This window comes from Fusarium redolens (assembly GCF_020744475.1).
Source record: "Fusarium redolens strain MPI-CAGE-AT-0023 chromosome Unknown BKA55scaffold_3, whole genome shotgun sequence".
In the NCBI taxonomy this organism is placed as follows: Eukaryota; Fungi; Ascomycota; class Sordariomycetes; order Hypocreales; family Nectriaceae; genus Fusarium; species Fusarium redolens.
In genome coordinates this window covers 2,754,345-2,772,255 of record NW_025763666.1, presented here as the reverse complement: position 1 = coordinate 2,772,255, position 17,911 = coordinate 2,754,345, and the positions used below count along the sequence as shown (strand labels likewise).

The 17,911-nt window shown below is 46.3% G+C and overlaps 6 protein-coding genes across 6 annotated transcripts; 2 read left to right on the top strand and 4 right to left on the bottom strand.

Annotated features, from left to right (window-relative positions):
* Positions 1-3,230: 3,230 nt before the first annotated feature.
* BKA55DRAFT_535499 (general substrate transporter) lies at positions 3,231-5,004 on the top strand (the record flags this gene model as incomplete). The annotated part of the gene is made up of 3 exons (XM_046189711.1): positions 3,231-3,716; positions 3,768-4,219; positions 4,269-5,004. The coding sequence occupies 3 exons, from the start codon at positions 3,231-3,233 to the stop codon at positions 5,002-5,004; spliced, it is 1,674 nt and encodes a 557-aa protein (XP_046054313.1).
* Positions 5,005-6,323: 1,319 nt separating this feature from the next.
* BKA55DRAFT_559216 (pyridoxal phosphate-dependent transferase) lies at positions 6,324-7,924 on the bottom strand. The gene is made up of 2 exons (XM_046191941.1): positions 7,464-7,924; positions 6,324-7,404 (listed from the first exon to the last, which is right to left on the bottom strand). The coding sequence occupies exons 1-2, from the start codon at positions 7,656-7,658 to the stop codon at positions 6,379-6,381; spliced, it is 1,221 nt and encodes a 406-aa protein (XP_046054312.1). The 5' UTR covers positions 7,659-7,924; the 3' UTR covers positions 6,324-6,378.
* A 653-nt stretch (positions 7,925-8,577) lies between these two features.
* Positions 8,578-10,351, bottom strand: BKA55DRAFT_686043 (uncharacterized protein; the record flags this gene model as incomplete). Its single annotated transcript, XM_046198887.1, has 5 exons — positions 8,578-8,709; positions 8,765-8,824; positions 8,876-9,370; positions 9,439-9,892; positions 9,963-10,351. The coding sequence occupies 5 exons, from the start codon at positions 10,349-10,351 to the stop codon at positions 8,578-8,580; spliced, it is 1,530 nt and encodes a 509-aa protein (XP_046054311.1).
* A 1,271-nt stretch (positions 10,352-11,622) lies between these two features.
* BKA55DRAFT_734832 (uncharacterized protein) lies at positions 11,623-13,107 on the bottom strand (the record flags this gene model as incomplete). Its single annotated transcript, XM_046201276.1, has 1 exon — positions 11,623-13,107. The coding sequence occupies one exon, from the start codon at positions 13,105-13,107 to the stop codon at positions 11,623-11,625; it is 1,485 nt and encodes a 494-aa protein (XP_046054310.1).
* Positions 13,108-14,158: 1,051 nt separating this feature from the next.
* BKA55DRAFT_734831 (uncharacterized protein) lies at positions 14,159-15,264 on the top strand (the record flags this gene model as incomplete). The annotated part of the gene is made up of 2 exons (XM_046201275.1): positions 14,159-14,352; positions 14,405-15,264. 2 exons carry the CDS (start codon positions 14,159-14,161, stop codon positions 15,159-15,161), a joined length of 951 nt encoding a protein of 316 aa, XP_046054309.1. The 3' UTR covers positions 15,162-15,264.
* A 1,539-nt stretch (positions 15,265-16,803) lies between these two features.
* BKA55DRAFT_686040 (uncharacterized protein) lies at positions 16,804-17,112 on the bottom strand (the record flags this gene model as incomplete). The annotated part of the gene is made up of 1 exon (XM_046198886.1): positions 16,804-17,112. The coding sequence occupies one exon, from the start codon at positions 17,110-17,112 to the stop codon at positions 16,804-16,806; it is 309 nt and encodes a 102-aa protein (XP_046054308.1).
* Between the last annotated feature and the right edge of the window lie 799 nt (positions 17,113-17,911).

Genomic DNA, 17,911 nt, shown 5'->3' with positions numbered 1-17,911 from the left:
AACGTTGCGTTTGGCATTTAGAGTCAATGGGCGAATCATTGAGAGGAAATGGAATGAATGGCTATTGTTGCATGTTGCGGGGAAGAAGAAATGAGATGGTGTGGATGGGATGGCAGCGTCGATCAGCGGGCGTGCCAGCATTGGACGGGCATCCGAGACAAGTGATGGTTGTCCTGGGCAATCATTACAATGAGATATCTAGAACTAATCATTCCATGGACTACAGAGAGGCAAAGAAGGATCAGTGCCGTCAGAGGCTTGCTCTACTTTACTAAAAATTAGCTGGAAAATATTGAATATGTCTGATGACTTGCTGGAATCCAGAATGCAACAACGCCACTCATAAGAGTCGATCTGATGAGTGACCTCCAATTAACCAGCAGAGCAACGAACGATATGGAACAAGACTGCATTCGGAATACGCATCCGCGTGTCTTCGGAAAAACGGCTATTCAGCATTCTCGGCCGAGTTACAAAATCACCATGCTTTTTTTTTATATATGAAAATTCTTTTCTTTTTTCTCCAGTCACGAGGAACCCCGGAGTTAGGCGTATTTAATGAGCTGGGGGAATCTGACACGATGGCTTCAGAGTGAGTCCGGCCGAGGACCCACTTGGATCAGAGACAAAAATTGATGTGATGTGAGCCCAGGGGTGATTTTTCGGCAAAGCTTAGGAAGAACTTCGAGACTCCAGTTTATATGGAGTGGTTGATGGAGTATTGCTTGGTCATGGTTGACATTACTCTATCTCAATAACCATCTGGTCTGTTCTTGTGACCCACGGAAATATGAGGGTCGAGTTAATACAATGGATCGATTCCGAGGCCATGGTTCAGATCATGTGTTGAAGCATCTGCTTCTGCTTCTGGTGAATCCAGTATCTCGGTGCAATATCAAGTGTAACTTCACTTCGCCACTGACATGCTTTATCTCGACTTGCAACGGAACCAATGGTGAATGCACCAATACAAGGTAGGTAATTAATTTACAGCCAACATGGTAATTGCGGCTATTCAATCCAGTATGTAATGTTTTCCATAATGTGAACTAGTCCCGTTCGCGGCAACCATTTACGGCTCGTGTGAGCGTTCCTTTGAGTCTTTGACGGAAGAAAACGCTGTACGGTATTACCAAACCGCAAACGCACCCCTGGCTTTTGAGTGGTGTGGTGCAGCCAGCACCTGTTCTTGGCCAGGCCCTTGACGTTTCGGCCCGGAAATTATGCATGACAGGACGATTCGCGGTTCTCGTGACGATGGTGGCTTATTCGTCTTCCTTTCAGACATCACCAACATCATCAATTCATCACTGACTATCGAATGTGAAGTTCTGAAGGAATCAGCGCTCGGTGAAACGGCGATTCTCCCCGCAGCGTCGCTTGGCTGAAAATCCGGAGATTCTGGGGTCAGATGCATGCCACTATAAGGAATCTCGGTCGCCGACTCGGAGGCACTCTTTCTCTTTTGACACTTTTCTCTGGGGGAGGAGTCTCAATCTTTTCCCCAGAGTGAGTGAGGTCTCATGAGTGGAAGCTATTACCCCAAGTATTGGGTTGGTTGCGGTGGTGAGCTCGGTCAATTACAACCCATCCATGCAGTCGGAGCGCAGGGGCGTAGCGTCTCGAGTACCACCGAGCGCTGCCCGGGGACCCCTTTTTGTATCTGTTTTTTCTGCTGGGTCTGCTCTTCACTGGCTGACTGATTCTACGTGTGGTGAATTTCCCCGCGTCGGACTTTTGAGGAGGGTGCTTGAGACTGCTGATTACTGGCTGAAGCTCAAAAAGTGTGGTGTATGCTTACGGAAACGTTAGCATGGGATTTTTTTAGATATGGTTACAGTTAAATCAGTGATCAACATCAAGATAGACTTCACTTCGCATTCAATCTAAGCTAATCTTTTAAAAATTCAGAAGGGTCAGTGCCACGATGATATTTTCATGGATTATACCGCCAGCTTGGTTCCCTCTTTCTTTAGAGTCCGTTCCCGTCTGACTCGAAACTCTAGAACATATTCCATGGATCTTTCTCTCATAGAAGGTCCCGTGACGGAAGAACAAGCGCAAGGAAATAAACGGCCGGGCGATACTCGGCGCTTCTCATGTAGACCCAGGCCCGTTAACGTTATGGGTCAACCGCCGTGGCCCCCTCCACTAAAAATACGGGCAAGTTAATTGTCTTTTTGTTCGGCCTTACTTCGTAGCACGCCCTCAGCGCAGCCCCACGAGATTCCCCAGACCAGCCCAGATCAAGATATTGGAGCACTTCAAGTTTTTCGTGATGATTTTTTAATTAAGAAAATGAGATCGGGAATGAGTAACGAACGTGTCTTGTGAGACAGTGACATGTTCACCACATGATTTTTTATCGTTGTACATGAAATCTTGGTTGTTGAGTCGGCAATGGGTATGTGATTAATTGGCCTTGGGCTTGATTGTTTATTGTGATGCTATTCAGTGTCATTCATGATGGATATGGAATGCATCTTCACTTAGACGCCCGAAATCTTCAAAGCTTTTCTCCGTACTTTTGCCATGTTTTTCTTACCCGCACCCCACTACCCGAACCTCATGGCATTCTTGCGGCCGCCTCCGCACTTTTTAGGGGCGTGCATACAGCGATATTGCCCCCTGTTCCCCCATTTACCGTGCCCCATGGGCCCCCGGGACCATTTTGGTCTGCCCCCCCTAGACTAACAACAGGCTATGGAGCTCGCAAAGCTCCGAGGTCATGGGCCATTTTCTGCTCTGTCGCGCCAAAACAGACGCGCAGAGTAGTAGGATCAGAAGAATCTGGATGCTCGTGAACGGCCGATGGTTGCCAAGTTTACCTTAGTTACCCGAGTAGGCAACTTGTAACCTTGCTCCTTTGCCCTTGTACCACTTCGAGTCCTTGGGACTCTTGACCTTGTTTGGATTAGCTGCGATGCAAGTTGGGCTTTTGCAGCTTACAGCAGTGTCAAGGGCATGGTAGACAGCTGTTGGTAACAGAAAGACACACGAACTTGCAGGCAATGCCTTCTTCAGTTCCGTCTGAGATTAAATAGACCTTGTTCCCCCCCTCCCTCGTACAGACTCTCTCTCCTCATCACAGCTCAACACTTCAACAACAGACCTTGTTTCACATCCTTCTCCTCTCTACTCCTGTGATTGACTTCACACAACAAATACCACCTCTTCCCCCCCTCATCCTTCTTCTTCTGCCTGGTTCACAAAAGATACCACCTTCAAAAATGGGCGTTGAAGATCACAACGAGGAGCGTCGCGGCTCCGTCGCCCTCCAGACTGCCGAAAATGTCGAGCAGATCGAGGCCCCCGTCACCTGGAAGGCCTACCTGATGTGCGCCTTTGCCTCATTCGGTGGTATCTTCTTCGGCTACGATTCCGGTTACATCAACGGTGTCAACGGCTCAAAGTACTTCATTCACCAGGTCGAGGGCGCTGGTGCTGATAAGCTCAGCGAGAGCCACCAGTCTCTGATCGTCTCTATCCTCTCCTGCGGTACCTTCTTTGGTGCCCTCATCGCTGGTGATCTTGCTGACCGCATTGGTCGCAAGTGGACTGTCATTGCTGGTTGCTTTATCTACGCTCTTGGTGTTGTTATTCAGATGATTACTGGTCATGGTGATGCTCTTGCTTGCATCGTTGTCGGTCGTCTCATTGCCGGTATCGGTGTCGGTTTCGAGTCTGCCATTGTCATTCTTTACATGTCTGAGATTGTAAGTCCTCAACTTCTATTCACATTAACATCATGCTAATAGCTCTATCAGTGCCCCAAGAAGGTCCGTGGTGCCCTCGTCGCCGGTTACCAATTCTGCATCACCATCGGTCTCCTCCTCGCTGCCTGCATCGTCTACGGAACCGAGAACTTCGACAACATGAAGTCCTACCAGATCCCCATCGGTCTCCAGTTCCCCTGGGCCGTCATCCTCGGCGGTGGTCTCTTCTTCCTCCCCGACTCTCCTCGATACTTCGTCAAGCGTGGCCGCATCGAAGAGGCCATCGACGCCCTCGCCAGGGTCCGAGGTCAGCCCAAGGACTCTAAGTACGTCCAGTCCGAGATCGCCGAGATCATCGCCAACGAGGAGTACGAGCGCCAGATCATTCCCTCTACTTCTTTCTTCGGCAGCTGGGCCAACTGCTTCAAGGGTAGCCTCTGGGATGGCAAGTCTAACCTTCGCCGAACTATCCTCGGTACTTCTATGCAGATGATGCAGCAATGGTAAGTTTCCTCCTCAACACCAAGAGAGATCATCACTAACAATAATCAGGACCGGTGTCAACTTCATCTTCTACTACTCTACTCCCTTCCTCCAGTCCACTGGTGCTATCGACAACGTCTTCCTCATCTCTCTCGTCTTCACCCTCGTCAACGTCTGCTCCACTCCCCTCTCCTTCTGGACTGTTGAGCGATTCGGTCGCCGAAGCATCCTCCTCATCGGTGCCTTCGGTATGCTTGTCTGCCAGTTCCTCGTCGCCATCATCGGTGTCACCGTCGGCTTCAACCACACCCACTCCTCCCCCACCGCTGACGAGCCCGACCGCATGATCGCCAACAACATCAGCGCCGTCAACGCCCAGATCGCCTTCATCGCCATCTTCATCTTCTGGTTCGCCTCCACCTGGGGCCCCGGTGCCTGGATCGTCATCGGCGAGATCTTCCCCATCCCCATCCGATCCCGCGGTGTCGGTCTCTCCACCGCCTCCAACTGGCTCTGGAACACCATCATCGCCGTCATCACCCCCTACATGGTCGGCGAGAACCGAGGCAACCTCAAGTCCTCCGTCTTCTTCATCTGGGGCGGTCTCTGCACCTGCGCCTTCGTCTACACCTACTTCCTCGTCCCCGAGACCAAGGGCCTGTCTCTCGAGCAGGTTGATAAGATGATGGAGGAGACCACTCCCCGAACCTCTGCCAAGTGGCGCCCTCACACCACCTTTGCCCAGACCATGGGTGCTGGTGATGTCAAGGTTGTCCCCAAGACTGAGCATGACGACCACGTCTAAGATGATGAATCTTGTTAACAATTGCTGCTATTGATGAGGAGGTTATCTCTTTTTTTTTAATTATACCTGAAAGTTAAGAGGTCACGGTGGTGACCTGAGGGGAGGAGAAAGTACATGAGAGCATAATGTGTAGATATCAGAAACAGACTGAATATCGATTCAACTTTATCAATTATCTTTGCCTTTGTGATGTCAATTGTTTTGTCTCTTTATGAAGTCTTGAAGTTCCTTGTTAATATTCCCGCCGCATTTGATCCTCAATTCTCAACTCTCGACTTATCTTTAGGTCCTAGCTCAATCCGATATCGCACTAGCAACAATAACAATGAAAATACGTCGGCCTCATTCACCCAACAACACTCAATTGGCTTGAAAGACGCCATCAACAAAAGTCTGCCTCAACTTTCCGATACCGAAGCTTTAACCACCGCGACGAAACGAAAGTCAGCATCTCAACTGCTCATTGCTCTGCCCTTTCAAACAACGCCTCCAATTCCCCCAGCAACACCTCAATCTTGGTTGCATATCAATAAGTTAATCATGACAGTATATACAGTGTAAAATCTACTATTTTGAAGTTCAAATAAACTCTGTTGGGTGTGTGGGAACCATCTTTTGGCGCGTTCGGATGACCCGGATAGATCCAGCCAAACGGATGCTTCGGGGAAACATTGGATCAAGATATGCTTAACGAAGAGAACTTTATTAGACGCGAGATGCGACGGGTTTTGATCGGTTGAGACTGTTGATCTGTGCTTGGTGGTGTTTTTGAGGTTACTGAATGGGATGCTCTTGAGTTGTTGGGGGTTGCTCTCTCGGAGCGAATGATTACAGGCTCATGTCTGCGAGATTCATGCGGGAACTGAGAAGGTCTCGTAATGGATTATTTGGACAGCTGAGTTTACCTTAAGAGCACTGTATAAAGAGGTCGATCTACAGCTGCGTATTGGATAGTCTGCTGCTGCTTGCCCAGCTACAAGTACTGCTGGTCTTGTGAAGATAAGTAGCACAGACATTTGTGAATACTGGGGATCCTTGAAGGAATACCGGTGTGAAGACGATAATAGTTTAGGACATGATGGAGGAAACGAGGGGAAGTAAGAATGCTCAAGACCTCGACTCTGATAGACAAGAAGACTCAGCCAAGTTCAGCATAAGTTTAGGACGCCCTTTAGCTACTGTATTTGGCACACTGATATAAGATCTGACATTCTTTTGCTTCTCCAGGGAAAGAAAGAACGCACAGTGCTCTGGAATCGGTGGACTATATCTCATATCTTTTCAACTGAAATAAACAAGACTACTAATAGAATCACGGCCTCACGACTCTCTACCATAAACTCCCAGTGTTTGGTAATATCATATCTCATAATTTCATGGAAATTCTATCAACAAAGCCCCAAAAGCCTGCGCCAAATCCCCTTTCAAATCCTCCAAGTCCTCAACACCAGTACTAATTCTCAACATCCTCTGATCCTCCCCACGGCTCGACATAGCACGCCACTCACACAAACTCTCAACACCGCCCAAGCTAGTAGCATGCTGGAAGATAAACAGCTTGCTCGGTAATCGCTTCGCATGCTCTGGTTTCTTCAGCCATAAACTGAACACGGGGCTGTGACCACCTGGCATTTGTCCCTTCAGCCACTCCGCATCTTGTTGGATGGATGAATGTGCAATCTTGTGGACTATACGTCCGATGACCGAAGATGAGTCTTGAAGGCCGGCGTTGAGCCATGATACGAGCGCTTCAGCAGTTTGGGACTGACGCATCACGCGTAGGTGAAGAGTTCGCAGTGATCGAATACCTAACCAACCTTCCAAACTCCCCATGACATTCCCCAATACCATTCGTTCATCTCTCAACGTCTTCTCCAAACCCGATTTGACTCCCTCTGGAGAAACAATGACAATACCACACAGCATATCAGAGTGTCCGCCAATATACTTCGTTCCACTATGCATAACCAAATCCGCACCAAACTGAATAGGATCCTGCAAAGGCGGCGGCGCAAGCGTAGCATCAACAGTAAGAAGTGCCCCAGTTTCTTTCGCCTTTTTACTAAAGAACGCAAGATTACGAGCTTCGCCTGTTGGGTTCAGTGGTGTTTCGATATGAATCATATCTCCAGGCCCCGCTTGATCTATCTCATCAAGAGAAAATTTCCCCAGACCGTTGAGTTTGGTCATAATGTCGATTACAGCGTGAACACCGTGATAACCCTCAGAAATAAAGATTTTCTTTGGATTTATCGCGATTAACATTGCGTGAAAAGCTGCGACCCCGGAGGAGTAAGATACAACGGGGTTTTTGAAGAGGGTCTTGAGGACGATTTCTAGTCTGTTGTAGTTGGGGGCTGTGTAGCGAGAGTAGACGTGTGAGTCGAATGGAGCATTTGGCTATAAATGTTATGTTATGTTATTAGCGTTTGGGGAAGGGTGAGTGAGGGTGAATGTACATCATCGTTCTCCATCTCAACGAGATCATCTGGGTTGCGGGCGTAGCGGTAGTTCACAGCGGAGTGAAGAGCTGGGGCGATGGCCCGGTGAGGACTGACAAAGTCATCTGCGTGGACTGCTTGGGTTGAGAAGTGGAAGTTGGGTAGGGCTTTGGAGTGAGCTTCTGCTGTGAGGATGAAGTTGTTGGATGCCATGTTGAAGCTAAGTTAGCGAACTATTGATATTCTGGTGCTACCGGGGTTCTCTTCGTTGCTTGAGGAGATGACCGACTCTCTTATAATATTTCATGCTATCGGATCTCGGTCGGAACGTCGGTTGGTATGTAGATGTTCACTATGCTGTCTTGTCAAGATGGCTGCGAGCTAATGTCATGACATTAGAAAGGGCGTGCAGTTGTTGGCTTATCTCGGTCCGACACCGGAGTTCGGTATCATGAAGTTTTCCCAATTATCAATTCGACAAGGTAGCAAGGGATAGTGAACTTAATTAGTGAGCTAGAATAGATCTTAGATAATCGTTCGCTTACTCAGTAAAAAGATATCAGAAATCCTGTTGGTATCCTCAGGCTAACCTGGGACTAAACATCGTGTCTAATTCCCTCACCTTATCATACAACTTCTTAAAAACCAAATCATCCAAAATCGCCTCAGCACGATGATAAAAAGGTCTACGAAAAGGGAAAAAGGGCACAAAACATTCCATCTTGTCCGACGAAAAGATTCGCGAGTGGAAATCAGCCTGCAGATCGTACTGGATCGAGTATACAATAAAAGGAAAGTCATGCGCAAGTATGAGCATTTGTTCCTTGATCTGGTCGTCCTTCAGATTCTTTTCCTTCAACGAGAGGTATTTGTCTGAGCTGAATCCGTTCTTCTTCATGATGTCCAGGTCTTCCTGTTTGAATTTTAGGGCTCTGGTCCCGAATTGCTCGGGGCTGGTAGATGCATCCCAAAGGATAGGGCTGGCAAAGTCGTTGCAGCATATATCCAGTTTACCTGTGATTCTTGTATCGGGGCTAGCGAGATCACGCTCAGCTAGGAAGAATCTCTGCCAAGCCGTTTCGTATCTATACCTTGTGTCAATAGCCAGAGACTAAAAAGAGTTAACTCTCGCTTACCTCGTCATGAGGGAGTTGGTCTCGGATGTTCCAAAGACCAAGTTCTCAAAGTTCTGACTTGTGGAGAAACCTTCTGGATCATCGTCACCAGTAATACCTCCCCAAGAGAAAGCCGAAAGATGGAGCCACTGCGTCGAAAGGTCAATGTTAATGCTGTTCAGGGACTTGAGGTATAGTACTTACTTCCGCCGGGAAAACGCGAGATTTCAACCGCTTACTGCCCCAGCCCATGGCGCTACCAATCTACTCGAATGTAAGTATGCCGGGAGTTAAGGGGTGGCACTGCCAACTCACCTCCGTCGCTGAAACACCTCCCATGATTTCCTTCTGACCCGCCTCATCAGGTCGTTTCCCAGCAGCTCGTTGGATCTTCTCAACATCAAGGTCATTCCAAAGGAATGCTGTTCCGCACCCAACTTGATATACCTTCTTCAAAGCCTTGAAGCTTTTCTTCCTCTTCTCCCTCTTCTTCTCAGCCTGAACGCGTGCTTTCGCATTGAGTTTTGTCAAAGGCCGAGGCACTTTTTTCGGAAACTTTCCCTTGAGATTCTTCAAGTCCTCATCTTCTGAATCGTGACTTTTACCCTTTTCTTTGGCGATAGATGCTTGAAGGTCGATGTCAGCGCCGCCGACTTTGAGCATAATGCCATTGCAGAGATCGTATAGCTTTTTGTTGATGCGAGGTAAGGGGCGAATAGGTGACCCGGTCTTCTCCAATGATTTCATGTACGCGTTCCAATCTTCCTGGTGGATATAAGTCTCATAAAGGTTGAAAGGATCATGCGAAGTCTGTAATTCATGATGATATTAGTTGCTTTTTGTGCGATATGTGCATAATGTAGGATTTCTGGACTTACCATAATGTAATCCTTCTGCTCTTGATTCGGGTAGATTTGAAGCTTCCATTGATACAAGCGATTGCGACCCGGGGAATCTGGATCGGGAGTATTGTGAATAGCGTCGATGAGGTCTTGGAAAAACTTCTCCGGAGGCATAGAAAATCTATCCCGTATCATAAGCTCATGATGGGCTTTCAATGGCTTGATAAGTATCGGCCATTTAAGCGAAATGTTGAGATGGCGCACAGGTTTCCCTCCATGCTTTGAAGTAGTGTCAAGGATGCCCATCTGAGGAAGGACATCGTGCCAGCCCTGCCAGTCTTTTGACAACTTGATTCTGTCAACCTTATTGGTCTTGGTTCTTATAGGAATTGTCGGTAGCCCCCGCGAAAAGTTGGGTTCCCAGTTATTCGTGCGCTTCAAGAACTCTTCTTCCAATTTCTGCCACGCTGTTAACTCCGACTCAGAGTCCCTGGATGAATAAACACAGTTAGTATTACCCCAATGAAGTATTTCTGAAGAACCAAGGATCTCGAGCTCACATTTCCCCGGTCTCTCGCAACCAGTCAATTGCATCTTGAGATCCCAGGACAATGAGGGCAAAAAGCGGGACAAAGAAGTCTTCTTCGAACTTATCTTCGAACAGGTTACGGTGATCTTTGTTATCGGCCTCGATCTTGATGTAAATAGGCAGTCGCTTTGCATCTGGACCGGCAGGATAAGGTGCGTAGAAAGGGAAGGGCTTCTTGAACTCTTCAGGGTTAAATTCCCAAACAATAGCTTCGAAACCTTTCGTGTGAACTTTGCGCCATAGGTCTTTACTAGAGCGAGTTCTGCGCCCAATGAAGTCCTTGGCTTCATATTCATTGGCCACATAATCGTGGGTCTGATGGCTGAACGGAGGTGCTTCTGTATCCATGTTACTCTCCATGTCGGTAATGGTGGGATTGTGGTCAAGAAGGTGAGCAGTATTGTTTCAATATAGTACGAGGTGATTATGAGAATCAGTCTTGGTTACTGACAAGCATATATTATATTTCATATTGAAGAAATCGCGTATTTGTCTAGTTATGACCACTTAGACTAGTGGAGCAATGCATTCCTTGTTCTCGAGCCCAATTTACAACGTGGTAAGCGAGAATTGGCACATGATCGGCGATTGCCCCCAAGTCGTAAGGGCGTCAGAACTTGCGTATGCAACAATGTATCGATGGTTGCGGTCATCGTCAAAGAATGACAGCTACAACACCCAGCTTTTACGGCGCAGATAGATAAATCATTAGGAATGTGATATGAACCAGCTGAAAAGAACAAGAGATGATGCCGGAAAGTAAAATGTTCGAGACCCTCTTTCAAGCTTGTCTGGAGTCATGTTTCCACGGTCTGACCCATAAGGCTCCACCTTGACTCCTTTTACAAACTGAGAGTAGACGAGAAGGCTAAGGAGAATCCCAGAATGATGTCAAGCTCACATTGAGTTTGAGTTGTGCGGGACGGACCGCTTATGGGCAAGCTGCTCGAGAAGGCATGCTAGTGATTGCGGAACTCGGCGCTCTCTGGGTATCAGCACCACCAACACTACAGAAGCCCGTATATAACTACAGATGTGGGTTTCAAAAAGGGACTAAGGAAGAACGTAGAGGTCCTGGCGTATGTGATAATGTGATAATGTGATATTGTCGTTCGTCCAGCTGAATTATTTAGACTTCCGCGTACGGAGGACTGGGCTACTATGTGACACTTTACAATAAGTTAAAGCTACTTATAATTGAGTTTATATGCAGAAATATACTCTATATGGCTGATTGTGCTTCTTAGTCTTCTATCAACTCCTTCTCTGTAGTTGAGCTTGCTTGATAGAAACGTGGCTTGCTGCGTCCGGATTTGGTACTCAGCTGAAGTGATTCAAGCCATGCTTGCCGTTTTCCCCGTTTTTATGTCGAGACTCCTGAATGGGGTTATATATTCCGACGTATTTACGGGGTGTAAGCCTTTGTCAGCCTGGTCTCGAACAGTCTCTCTGAAACTCAAAACATGCCAACCTGACTTGGCGAGAAACATCACATACCATACCTAGTTGTCTTTGAGTTGCATTTTGACAAGTGACAAAATACATCATGGGTTCTGAGTGATGGTTTCAACACGAGAATCAAATCATTCGAATGAAGATGAATAGCTAGAAAACAAAGCTCAACTAGCTGCTTACAGTTTTGCCTTGGGGTCCTCCTCAGCAGATCCTCCATTCTCGCTATCATCATACTTGATAGACATGAACTCACCAGGATAATACTTAGCAGCCCACATTTGCGCCAGCATCTTCTTATCAATGTCCTTAAGATAGTAGTTGATGGGAATACCAGCATTTCCATCCGCAGCCTTTCTTAAGTAATCATCCAAAGCTGTCATCATAGAATTAACATCAAGAATCTTATTCTTTTCTCCGTCAATAGTTGCCAGAGTACTCAGAGAAGCCTCGATCTTCTTGCCCTGCATTTCAGATGCCTGGCCAGTTGTTCGGGATGCTTCAGCCATGGACTGGACGGAGGCTTGGTCAGAAGAAACTGCGTTTTGCATAGCAGCCACAGCCGCCATGTTGGATTGGGGGTCAAAATCGTTGAATTTGCTGACGGCGGTTGCGACTTCGTTGGCTACCATAGATGGAATAACGCCCATGGTCAGGACTGTAACGTGAGACTGGATGTTCTGCTGGCTCAGAAGATTCTTCACGTTGCTGGCGAAGTTGGAGTCAACGCCGACTTTGCCTTCTGCCTTGGCGAACCAAGCACCGACATTCATCGTCTGCTGCATCTGCGAGGCAGCGGCCTCCATAGAATCTGAAGCAGACGAAGTCGTCGTATTGAGCACGTGAACCATTCCAACGAAGCTCGATCCATAAGTGACGCCTGAAATGATGGAGAACTTTTCTTTGTCTTCCTGGCTCTCGTTCATGGCACACTGCATCATGCTTGTTCCACTGGTCGGATCCAGCTTGCTCCCAGGGAAGAGGTGGTTCCAGACTTTGATAGCCTTATCGACATGTAGCACGAACGGAGCTACAATCGAAGCATTCTTGTGCGTGCAACTCACAGACAGAACGAGAGTACCTTCGATACTGTGCGAACTGACCTGACGACTGACTTGTCGAGAAGCCGCGTTTCCAATCTTCATCGACTGCTTCGCCCCAAAAACACTACTAACAGCCCCAGAAACATACGACGCAATCTGAGCGCTATACGTAGCAGAATTCTGCGAATTCGAATCGAAAGAAAAATACTGAACATCCATGTTCATCGTATCATTCGCTAGCGCCATGTTCCTAATCTCACTGCGCATATAATCAACCGGACTCTCAATCTGCTTGTGAACAGAATGGATGTCCTTTCTTATAGCGGTGATCTGAGGTTCAGCTGCCATTTTTGCAATGGCATAAGCACCAGCTGATGCTTCAACAGCGACGTTGAGATTCTTGAGCTCTTCGTCGAGAGCGTCGGTGCCGACGCCGAGATTTTTGAGCTCGGTTTTTGTCATGGTGAGACTGCGCTTTGAGGAGATGAGGGAGTTGAGAGCGTCCTGGGCGGCGTCGACGGGGGCTTGGAGTGCGGAGATTGCTTCGACGCTTCTGAGGGCATCTTGGTTTACGACACTCATGAGAGTGAGGCTTGAGTCGTAGGGGATGGATGTAGGCATAGTGACGGGATATCTGAGTTCAAGTGAAGTGATTTGAGTAAATTGGAGTTTCACAGAACTGGACAAGTTTGAGAATATCTGAAAGAAAGAGGAGTAGGAGATGTATAGTAATCTTGTTATGAGATTTGTATACTTACGAGTCTCATGAGCTCGGCAGCTTTGCAGAAGCGTTGTCTGGGCGATCAGGGGGAAGCTAGAAGTTGCCATGCACCAAACGTTCTGCGAGAGCTTGACGAAGTCCAAAGCTCCAAGCACATAAAAGCCAATTCACCGAATGGAATTGACAGAAAACATCAACTAATGCTGCGGCTATAGTATTGGTATGTGTTTTCAGCTCGTGGTTACTAGGAATGTTTTCCAGCGTCTAAATGAGCTTGCATTGTTTTTGTAAGTTCCGCCAAGAAACAATAAGTCTGTAGCAATGCGGAAGTCTATCAGAGGGGTAAAAGAGCTACTTCAAAACGAGAGTTTCTCGGCAGCCTCGCCGTAAAGTGGTGTGAATCCCATTCCAGCTGCCAGGCTAAGAGCTTGGAGCTCGAGGCTGGCTGACATTCGTAAGCTTAGGGTCCTCAAACTCAATTAACATAACTTCCATACTTCATCAGTAACTTCAGAGCTTCAGCTTCAAGTGAAATCTGCTTACGTCTGACGGAACACGTATGGTGGAGTTGTTGAAGTGTCTTATCACATTCGTCGTTGGGGGAGATGTAGAGAGGTGAGAATGTAACGAAAGCTTCATCTTCGCAAAGCTAACTCTGTAGGATGAACAATTCCTGTTCCGGACGGCAAAGAAATTTGAAGATATGGAAGGAACTGATTGAAGTCTAATTATTTAGCTATCATCAGTGCTTGCTTATGTCACTTCGCTCCAGCTTTTCCCAAGTCGGGCAAACCTCGACCAATTGCGCAACTACTGACTTGGAGCCAGTTACTACAGCGCGCCTCAGTTATTCTAAGGAGTCTTGGCTCACGCTAGCCAAATCATGGTATATATGACCATAAACGCATTGCAGCCAAGCCAGTCATAAGTACAGACTTCAACCACGTCGTTATGTCTTACCAAGAAGCAGTTGACGAACTTGAATATTCTCATATCCAAGAGCCAACTATCTCAGACTACAACCAGCAGATCACTCCCACCGAAGCTTCAATCACACAAGCTTTCAAAGTCATCCCAAATCCAATGCCTGTCCAGTCAAAGGTTGCGCTTAATGTGCCAGACCGCCTGTTTTTCAGGTTGAACGAGTATGTCAATACCTTATGACTAAATCTGACCACCATCTGACTCTCCTCATAGACTCATGAAACCAACCAAAGATCTTGGATCTGTCCTCACTACCTTCAACTATGGCCTCTACCTGCTGGCTTACTTCGACTCCAAAGCCTACAATCTCAAGTCCAAAGCCCTTTCATTTGTCAGACCAGAAACTGCCTTCACCGCCCTGCCTGTAGCTGCCGAAGCAGAGTCATCTCCCTTTGCCAGATTGGGCTCTGTCGTTGCCAATGCCAGGTTGACACTAAGACTCTTCGGTCTACTCCCTATCTACGTTCGTGCCAGGAAGCTGATTAGAGACTCAAAGAGTATGGACCCTGTACTCTACATCATCTCTTTTATCCAATGTTCTCTCTTTGCGACGTTCCAGCTCCTCGAGAATATCGCATTCCTCACAGAGAAAGGTGTCCTGATGAAATGTGGTCTGGGGTGGCTCTTCAACGGCACAGGCGGACGTGTAGCAAACATGTACAGGGTCGCGCACCGTGCTTGGTTCTTGGGCATAATCTGTGATTTTGCCCGTCTCATGCGCGAAGCTCAGATATTCTTCACAAAGAATCATCTTGAGAAAGGCGAAATCACTCGAGAGGAAGCCGAGAAGGCTGTGCAGTGGTACTATGATTGGATTCGTCCTCTGGCATGGTTACCTATCGGTTGGCATCTTTCGGGATGGATGGGAGATAAGACAGCGGGATTCAACTTGGGAGTTCAGGGGGCAGCGGGTGTTTTGGCTGATCTTAGAAGGACTGCTATGCTCTGGCATGCAACTCAGGAAGCCTGAAATATCTGCGTCATCGAGAATATTCAAACAGTGTGAAGATGTGTCATATGGATAGAGTCCTTAGTACAGGGATTAAAACGCATTTAACCGCGGGGGTGAATAGGGGTTTCCGGGTGAGCGGGAGAAACTTTTAGCCATTGTGTTAAACCAGAAGTGTATTTGCTAACCTTATAATTGACTCATAAACTCAATACCGCCACGACCTTCTGATTGCCCCAAACCTTCTTTCCAACTCTCCTTCCCACATAATACCGACATACATGTCATCTCGAAACCTTTAATCAACCTTTTCTCGTACATCAGTGTATCTCGATAAATCTGACAGCTATACGCCTTACCTTAAAGCCAAATATGCATCATCTACGCAACCTTCGCCAGACTCTCCCCTATAGCACAGTCTTCTATTAACTTATAGGCAGACTTCTATCTATAGGGTAATTAGTAACTTAATCTAAGGCATATTCTTCCTAATTAGCTATATAGCCTTTTCCTTCTTTTCCTTATTTAATTTATTAAGGCTATTTAAGGCTATCTTTTCTTGCCAGGCAACTCTAAGGACCTCTAGATAGAATATTCTCCTATTAGCTATATAAGTAAGGGTATTATAACTAAGGGCTACTAGTTAGATAAGGATATAACTATTAAGCTAATTATATTCCTTTATATTAATAATATAATCTATAGCATTATATTATTTTTAAAAAGCCTTATAGCTTTTTTAAGTTTAGAAGGTTACTTTATATAATATTATAAGTTATAATATAACTATAGCTCTATTAATATAATTATTAATATAAGTTTAGTCTAAATAATATTAATAAAAGACTTCTCTTATTAATATAAGAGCTACTATCTTACTTCCTTATTATCTTATAAAATCCTTAGTTTTTATAATACTAAGTTAGATTATCTTAATAGATTTATTAAAGCTTCTTATACCCCTAAAGTTAGGCAAAAGATTTATAATCTAGGTTTTATTCTTATTAGTATTTATATTATAGTAATTAGTTAGGTATTATGGTATAATGTCTAAATAGTGAGCTAGATGTGTTATTTGTAGTTAAGACCTGTAGCTGAGAGCTTATAATCACCACACAGAACTTAGAGAAACTTTTAGTAGTGGCGATTGTAGTTTCATACACAAGTGTCTAGGGCTAGACGAAATATTTACAAGTACATGTTCCTAATTCTCTTTCTGACAGCGATACCAGAGATTTGTGGGGTTTTCACAAAATCACCTCGTCTGAAATGAGCGCTTGCGAATGATAACTAACAACCCCATCAGGCAGGAGATTACTATTCACTTGTTACAACATTCCAGTTTCCAATTCACGTAATAGTTCTTGGGTGGTAACGATATATTTAACTATACCACGTTTTCAACATAAGTTTCTTCACCAGAGGTCAAAGAGTGTCTACTGTATGTATAATGTCGAGGCGTTGAAAGAAGCTCCAAGCCCCAGCAGAAAGTTAAAAGGAGTGTCTGATCCATGGAAAACACGACGAAGATTAGCTAATATCTTTGCCTCTGCATATTCCCTGTTTCCCGCCCTCCTCTTGGCTACTATCTTATACAAGTTAACATCACATACAACCAGCGTAGTAAGGAAGGCTTCACCGACCTAAATTCGTAGCCCCTAGCTTACTTGGCAAGAGCAGTCTTGATTTCGACGTGCTTGACAGCTCTCATTTCCTGACCCAGGGCAGCGGCACGACCAGGGAAGTCACAGTCCGAGCCTTGACCCTTGCAGCACTTATCAAATCCACGAAGATGCTCAGAGATTGAGCCAGCTCTGCAGTCGTTTCCAGAGTAAACGCCATGGTAATCGTTACAGCACTTGTGAGTTGCGCCATTGTTCAGGTTGCCGTTGCTTCCGTAGCACTTGCATGCTTCTCCAGTGGCGGAGAGCAGGGCGGTGACGCTAAGAATAACGAGCTTGGAGAGTTGCATGTTGGCTAAGGAGGAGAATAAAAGATCTGATAAAAATGTTCTGAGGTGAGAAGATGATTGTTGTTTGATCTTATGAACGCTGATATGAAGGCTCAAAGGGGGCTTTTGTATACCTGTCTGAACCGCTTCTTGTTTACCATCTTGGTCTTAGTCTTGTCTAATGGTCTGAGGACAGCCATTTGTCTTTGTTGGTATCGACAGACTGACACAGGATTTTTGGTTCAGTGACTGTATTGTTTGTTGGTTGTGACCATGATCCTGCAGATTTACTACAAGGGCATAATGGGTCGTCGGGGCTAGTAAACCGAGGAAGCCGGACTTATGTCCTGTTATGTTTTATGTTCTTTGAAAGTCTGAGCCTTTTGACGAAGCCTAACATCTATCACACTCATAGTTCCTCCCACTTTCAATAATGAGGCCCTGTTCTATCACAAACAGTCGCAGAAAGAAACGGATTACTTACTGGAAGAGGGCCTCTTGACGTTGCGACGTTCCATAGTTCCCAAAGAGCAAAGGTCAGGCTTCGCAAAATAACCCCCAGAAGGTCTGTAGACTCGGTCCAATGGAAGCCCGGATGTCCCATGATGCAAGTTCCAGTCCAGCGATTTCGGCATTCGACAAATGCGATATGCAAGGATGCACCATGCAGTTGAGGAGCAAAACAAGCTTGACTGGGATCGGGAGGACAATCCTCCAATCGGGCCAGCCGGGACTGATAGCTCAAGCGAAAGCCCCTGCACAACCGATGGTTTTGATTGGAGTTCCCAATACGGCCCGTACCGTAGTAGAAGGTATTCAA

What these genes read in the sequence shown, in the direction of transcription:
- BKA55DRAFT_559216 (XM_046191941.1), bottom strand. Translation starts at nt 7,658, where the DNA reads ATGGCATCCAACAACTTCATCCTCACAGCAGAAGCTCACTCCAAAGCC. An exon ending in TTGAGATGGAGAACGATGAT is followed by an intron (nt 7,405 to 7,463) that starts GTACATTCACCC and finishes TAACATTTATAG; the next exon opens with CCAAATGCTCCATTCGACTC.